Below are 7,891 nucleotides of genomic sequence, written 5' to 3'. Positions count from 1 at the left end.
ATTATGCAATTATGTACTGTTAGTCATGCAATATTGTATTATTCAATGTTTACTTCTTGTACTTTATAGTACGACTGCTTATGAGTAACAATACAGCAAAGCAAACTATGTATACTACTCATCAAGTGGTCCGTTAACAAGTGCTTTCCTGGGAGCGAATCCAGTACAGTAACAAGATTTTGAGACTGCAAGCCAAGCCATCATCATGGAAACAGAGCTCGTTCAACTGAGAGATCAGCGAAGCCGCTCGAAATCAAAGGTGACATCCATAAGTACTAAGATTTCTAATGCTATATCTCGCAAGAAGCCTATGCAAGATATAGACAGCCTGGTAGATCTCTTGGACGATGAACTTTCCAAGTTCACGAGCCTACATGAACTGTATTGTGACCTATTAACTAAAGATTTAGATAGCAGTTTTGTTTCATATAAAGTTGTTAATGAGCTTGACTTGCCGCAGTATTTTGAACACGTGCAAAAGCATTATGATGACACTATTAGTGCAGTTATACATTACGAGCGTGATATGAAGTGTTGTGAAGCTAATGTTTTACAGAAAGATATTGAGGTTTTGCTTGACCAAAAGGAATTTTTGATGGAGCAACTTTGTAGTGGAAGCCATGTTGTTTTTAGGGAAGTTGAATCTATCATTCGTGATGTTAAATCTAAAGTGAATACTATGCTTAAACTAGACGTGAAAGACTATAGTAGTTTTTATGCTAGTGTAGATACATACATTACCTCTCTTCAGCATAAGGTTATGCTAGTCAAACAGGGGTCACATGTACCTAAGTTGCATCAGACAGTGTCTGCTGAGAGTATTCATGAAAATTCTAGCACCACAGAAAGTGATTCACTTGCCACTAATGACAATATCAGCACTCAATCTTCTGTTATCGCTACTGGCTTAACTTCATTCACACCTGCTCTACCTCTTTCTGCTGCTAGCTCATCGCTCACTTCTAGTCACCCAAACCTATCAGCCACAACCAGCTCTATGCCCAATAACTCGAGTAGTTCAAATCATGCCAATGTACAAGTAGCCTCAAGTGAGAGCTCTATGACACTGGGTGTAGACAGTGGTCCAGCACCACTGCAGACTATGAGGTCTGTAGGTAGGCAGATAGTAAGCACTCAGTTGCAAGTTATACCTGAAAGGTCATTAGGGTCCACAATGTCACAGCAGGTGACAACTCTGTCACAACAGATGAGTAATACAGAGCTTAGTCAAGCATCAAATGATGTCAATAGGTCAATGAGTATCATGACTCCTAGCATTGTTAGACCACAGAGTTCATTTCTTAGCAGCACTCCACTAATAGGAACAGGTAACATTTCACCTAGTAGTACGGAGCGTACATTAAACCTTAGTGTAACAGCTGCATATAATCAAGGCACCAGACTTCCTGGTCAATATATCAGCACATCTACCCTTCCTACGCATAGGGGCTATAGTAACAATAATGGAAATACACCTATAGGTAGTAATAGAGACTCTAGATTCAAAAGGGCTGCCCTTCCTACATTCAATGGAGATCGGAGAACCTGGCCCGAATTCCGGGCTGTATGGCTCTCATATGCTCACTCGGAGTGTATATCTGAGGAAGAGCGGGCCTGGAACTTGAAGCAATGCCTGAAAGGCGAGGCTCTCACACACGTTAAGGCTATTTTAGCAAATCAGCCAATGGCGCATGAGCGCATGTGGAAAAGGTTGGAAGACCTGTATTCAGATGCAAGTGCAGCAGTTAAGTTCGCATTTGCTGATCTTGATAAACTAAAGCCTCTCTCTGATGGAGATAACAGAGGCTTAATTGAGTTTGTAAACACTGTGGAACTGTGCTATAGTCATTTGGGAGAGGTACAACAGCTGTCTGCTGTTACTGGAGCCCAAATTGACACACTTAAAGGAAAGCTGCCCTCAGTTATCAGGCGTGACTGGTTACGCATTTACCGGTCTATGACCGTGCAACAGAGAATCCACCCTTTCACTAGTTTTATGCAGTTCTTGGAGGAAGAAAGGGACATGTGCGTTAGAGAAGTCTCTGAACTAAACTCTAATCGACAATGGCAGGAGAAGACAGAACGAAGGGTTGCTACAAAGACTCATGCTGCTAGAGCAGAAAAGGCTCCTAATAGCAACTATTCTCCTTGTCTGATCCACACTCATGCACAAACAAAGCACACCACCATGGAGTGTAACAAGTTCAAGAAGATGTTGAGAAAAGATATGATAGCTTTGTTGTCTAAGCACAAATCATGCTTCAAGTGTGGGGAAGGCCATATGCGTCAGGACTGTCCTGACCAGACTCCCTGTGACCGGTGTGGGAGAACTGACCACCACTCTCTATTATGTAGAGGAGCAGCACAAAACCCTAAACCTGAAGGAAAGTCTAGCAGTCAACCAGTTCAACCGCTTAAGGATGAAAGGTCGACGAGCCATGCTAGACAAGGCTCTTCATATTCTATATTTCCAATACAGGAAGTGCATGTTGCTGGATCGTCACAGCAAGCCATGATTTTCTTTGATGGCGGTTCAAACGCCACTTATGTTTCCAAAGATGCTGTCAAAAGGTTGAAAGCTAAAAAGGTGGGCACCACCCATTTAGAGATCACACGTGTAGGTAATGTTGTAACAGAACATCACACAAATTGCTACAGGCTCAACTTGCTAAACAGTAAAGGAGAAGTAGTTTCGATAGTTGCTTATTGCATGAATGAAATTACTGGCCCTGTCTCTAGCTTGAACTTTGAAACCCTCAAATCCCTCTTTCCTCATCGGAAAGATCTGTCTGCTTTAGTTCGGGAGGGTGGTATTGTGGATATCTTGTTAGGGAACGACTACTTTGGTCACCATCCAAAAGTTGAAATAGACAAAGCAGGGTCACATCTGAGCCTTATGGAGGGCACTTTTGGAAACTGCCTCCAAGGATCACATCCACTGTTGCAACAGCTGCCAGTGGTTAGTAATCTTATTGGCTCGTCCTGTGTGGAAGGAGATTTGCCAATTCAGCAGTCAGCACAGACTTGTCTGACAAGGGCAGAAATGAACACTGTAGAGAAGTTCATACACTGTGAGGAGATGGTAACTGAAATCCAACCTCGATGTGGTTCTTGCAAATGTGGGAAATGCCCAATAAGGGGGCACACCTACTCATTTAGAGAACAGCAAGAGGTAGAAATAATTCGTAGTAATCTCAGCTATGACCCAAAGCTTGAAGCATGGGTAACTAAATACCCGTGGCTTATAGATCCAAAACTTCTGCCAGATAATTACAGTGCTGTATTTGCAACTCTCAGAAGTACAGAAAAGTCCCTGCTCAAGCGGGGTGAGCAGTGGAAGCAGATCTACTGTGAACAGATACAGGACATGTTAGACAGATGTGTCGCCAGAAAGTTATCCGACAAAGAGCTCAAGGAGTGGAATGGACCAGTCTTTTACATCAGCCACTTGGCTGTAGAAAACCCTAAGTCCATGTCTACACCAGTCAGAATTGTCTTCAATTCTAGTCAGACTTTTGAAGGACAGTCACTCAATGAGGCCCTCGCAAAGGGCCCAGACAATTACATTTCTTCTCTTCTGGGCATATTGATAAGATGGCGTGAGGGCAAATCAGTCCTCATTGGTGACGTAAGGAAAATGTTCAACTCTATACACATTGGTATCACTGAACAACATTGCCATCGATTCTTGTGGCGCAATATGGATGCTACTAAAAAACCAGACACGTATGCAATAACGAGGGTCAACATGGGTGACCGCCCAGCACCAGCAATTAGTACTGAGGCAATCCTCAAGACTGCTGAAATGATGAAAGAGAAGTTTCCCAGGGTAGCTACTCTGCTCAATGAGTCCATGTATGTGGATGACATTGTTGAGTCAGTTAGTGATGACTCTGAGGCTCATCAGTTAGCTGATGATGCAACTACAGTGTTAAAAAAAGGAGGATTTCAGATTAAAGGCTGGACTTTCAATGGTAAAGGGGAGGACAAAAGCATGCAAGTATTAGGTGTGCTGTGGAATGGGTGCTCAGACACCATAAGTTTCAAGCCAAAATTAAACTTTTCGAAGAAGGTCAGAGGCCAGCACACAGCACCTGACTTGGATATAAATGAAGTCTCTCAGGCTATTCCTCATATCCTTACTAAGCGTCTTGTACTTGAACAGGTGATGCGGTTGTACGACCCACTAGGCATACTAAGTCCTTTCATAGTAACCGGCAAAATGTATCTTAGAGACACCTGGGACTTAGGTATAGGTTGGGATGAGCCCCTCCCCGATCAACTCAGGAGTAAATGGAGAGCATTCTTTACTCATATGTGCGAATTCAACACATTGGAGTATGATCGTTGCCTCACCCCAGAGGGAGCTCAAGGTTCCCCAACACTTGTAATCTTTAGCGATGCAAGTGACAAAGCATATGGCTTTGTGGCATATATACGTTGGAGGCTGAGAGATGAGTCATATTTTTGTCGATTGGTTCTTGCCAAATCTCGTATAGCACCCATCAGAAAACTGTCAACTCCCCAGTTGGAGCTCAATGGAGCAGTACTGGCAAAGAGAGGAAGAGAGATCATTGGGAAAGAAATGAGAATCAAGTTTGACAAAGTGGTGCATCTCACTGACTCGGAGACTGTTCTCTGTATGCTAAAAAAGAAATCCACTCGTTTCAAACTTTACGAAGGTGTTCGAATTGGAGAGATTCAAGCAGCAAGTAAAGACATCAGTGAGTGGAGATGGATCAGAGGTGAAGACAACCCTGCAGACTGGGTAACTAGAGGTCGTCGACCTCAAGAGCTAGGGCCAGTTACTTCATGGTGGAGAGGCCCAGACTTTTTATACAAAGATGAAGTAGAATGGGGTACTAGGACAATTCATGAAGTTGGTCAACCACAGGAGCCACTACCTGGTGAAAAGAAGGTTGTTCACACCCACCAGACTAAAGCTACTCAGAACCATCAACTGAGTATAGATTACAGCAGGTACAAGACCAACAAGAGACTTGTTTGGGTCTTCGCTCGACTCCTAGCTATCAAAGATGGCAGATCTTTCAAAGCTGGCAGAATCTGCAATATTACAGTCAAACACCTTGAAGAGAGCAAAAAACTCATTATCAAGGATGTACAAGCTACAATGAAGGCTGATCTTGAACAGGCTGTACGTGGTAGGTATGCAAGGTTGAAACCAGTTATAAATAAGGATGGAATCTGGGTGATAGGTGAGCGGATGGGAGATAACAACCCTCTGCAACAGGGCTCAGATGATCCACCTCTCAAGTTGCTACCAACCAACCACCCTTACACAAGACTGCTCATGGATGAAGCTCACACTGAAGGTGGTCATAGAGGACGTGATGCGACATTGGCACGCTTCCGTCATGCTTACTGGACCCCACAAGGCACAAAGTTAGCCAAGTCAGTAAAGACCAATTGTAGGCTATGCAAGATCCGAGACCCTCAATTATTAACCCAAGAAATGGGTAAGCTCCCCAAAGGAAGATTGACACCGGCACTACCGTTCAGTCAAATAGTCCTCGATTTGTTCGGCCCATTTCCTGTAAGGGGCGAAGTACAGAAACGTACCACCGGAAAGGCATGGGGTGTCATCTTTACTGATCTCGCTTCAAGAGCGGTGCACATAGAAGCTGTGTTCGGCTACGATACAAGTTCCTTTATTTTAGCATTGAGAAGGTTCACAAATATACGTGGGTGGCCATCGGTCATCTACTCCGATCCTGGATCACAACTTACACATGCTGAGAAAGAGCTCAAAATGCTATGGAACAGTTTGGATCAAAAAATGATCTACAAGGCAAGTGCTGACCATGGACTACAATGGGTGTTTGGTGCTGCTGACAGTCCGTGGTACCAAGGCGCAGCGGAAAGCTTAATCAGGTCAGCAAAGAGATGTTTTGCTTTCAGTACAGGTGGTCAAAGGTTGTCCCCTGCTGAATTTCTAACTCTTTGTACGGAAGCAGCTAATATCATGAATGAGAGACCACTTGGGAGGATTCCAAGTGAGGATTCCACAATCAACCTACTTACACCAAACTCCCTGCTATTAGGTAGAGCACACTCAAACAGTGTAGGTGATGCTGCCATGACAGTGGACTCTATCAAAACACGTGCAGAAATAGTAAACAGTACTTGCAATAAGTTTTGGAAGCGTTGGGTAGAGCTGTATGCTCCCACTATGGCTTATCAGTCTAAGTGGTATAAGAAAACCCGTAATCTCGTGTTAGGTGACATAGTGATGGTTAAGGACTCAAATGCGCTGCGTTCCCAATACCATCTTGCGGAAGTATGTCAAACACATCCAGACAGTAATGATACTGTAAGGCGTGTTTCAATACGTTACAAGAACTTTAGGTCAGGTAAAATGACTAAAACATATAGCGGTAGCCCTGACACAGTTATAACCCGTAGTGTGCATAAGTTAGCTCTCATTATACCAGTAGAGGAACAGTAGGTGGCATCTGAGATCATCTGCTCATCATATCTATCTGCATTATAGTCGCATAAATTCTTGTAGTTTGTAGTTACTTTTAAAACTTGTTATAAGTGAACTGATTGACCTACTCTCAATCTTTACCGTGGTACATGTGACAATTGTTTGTAATATTACATTTAGCGGCTATTATGTATTATCAGTAGGCTAGTATTATCCATACTTTATATTTTTTCCTTTCCATGTTTGACCAACCCCTGTCTCCCCGATGTGTTGGGATAGCTTACAGCGCTTGTTGGTCAAACATTGAAATGAATCATGACATATGTTTTTGTCATTAGGTAGGAAGCATTTTTTACCACAAAACATTCTTGGCTGCCTTGCTCAGTTAAATTAGGTCACTGAGTCAGTGCTCAGTCAGACACCTTTGTGTAAGCATCCATAATTACTGCTTACACACTAAACTATTTTATCTATACATAATATTCATTTTAAAATGTAGCAATTGCTTACTACAGCAGTAGCCTATCATCTGGACTGATATTTCTATACAATTTATGTAAGTACATAAAATAATGCTTGTTTTATTCTTGTGTTTTAATTGTTTTGTGAAGAATGCATTTTATCATGCATGTAGTATTTTAAATTAGTATCTGTATTTTAAAGTTTGCTTTTGTTCTTTTTAGCTTCTGCTACAGAATCTATATTATATATGTGCAATGTAGCACCTGTTTATCTAGGTGTTTCTTGGCTCTAAGGAAGCAAAATCTTGTGTGAGTTTGTAACAAGTATTACTGTCATATTATTTCTGCATTCTTTGTCAAATCATATGTGCATGGTAATTTTTAAACCACTATTATGCAATTATGTACTGTTAGTCATGCAATATTGTATTATTCAATGTTTACTTCTTGTACTTTATAGTACGACTGCTTATGAGTAACAATACAGCAAAGCAAACTATGTATACTACTCATCAAGTGGTCCGTTAACAAGTGCTTTCCTGGGAGCGAATCCAGTACAACTAGTATTTTATCGTTTCCGCGACAGCATTGTGTAATGAGAACATTATGGCGAGCGAACTACTTGGCCATGTAAACTCGGATTGGTTTATGTCAACAGTGTTAACACATACGATCACCGTTGTATGCGTCACATATCATCATCGTTGTATATGTTAATTGAATGGGATTAACACCAACGCACTGTGATATAGTGTGAACCAGCCTTTATGGATAGACTAACTTTAACTTCTTACAGAATCAAGTCTCTGCTGCTTCCCAGCTGCGTTTTGGTTAGTGAAAGTTGACTGTGGTTATTCAACAGTTTCCAGCTTACATCCTTGGTGTCATAAGCTAGCACAAACTGATTGAGCCGGTCATAAAAGGTTACTAGCTAGGTATGAATCTGCTGTCAGCGATGATAGTGCAAGCCTATGCTAATCAA

General features: G+C 42.1%; 1 protein-coding gene across 1 annotated transcript; it reads left to right on the top strand.

Moving 5' to 3' along the window:
• Nucleotides 1–205: 205 nt before the first annotated feature.
• LOC137400571 (uncharacterized) lies at nt 206–6,466 on the top strand. The gene has a single exon (XM_068086899.1). It carries the CDS (start codon nt 206–208, stop codon nt 6,464–6,466), a length of 6,261 nt encoding a protein of 2,086 aa, XP_067943000.1.
• Nucleotides 6,467–7,891: the final 1,425 nt, after the last annotated feature.

This window comes from Watersipora subatra, chromosome 7, assembly GCF_963576615.1.
Source record: "Watersipora subatra chromosome 7, tzWatSuba1.1, whole genome shotgun sequence".
Classification (NCBI taxonomy): domain Eukaryota; kingdom Metazoa; phylum Bryozoa; class Gymnolaemata; order Cheilostomatida; family Watersiporidae; genus Watersipora; species Watersipora subatra.
The sequence above is the reverse complement of the archived record's forward strand: the minus strand, read 5'-3'. Positions and strand labels throughout refer to the sequence as shown.

What these genes read in the sequence shown, in the direction of transcription:
- LOC137400571 (XM_068086899.1), top strand. Translation starts at nt 206, where the DNA reads ATGGAAACAGAGCTCGTTCAACTGAGAGATCAGCGAAGCCGCTCGAAA.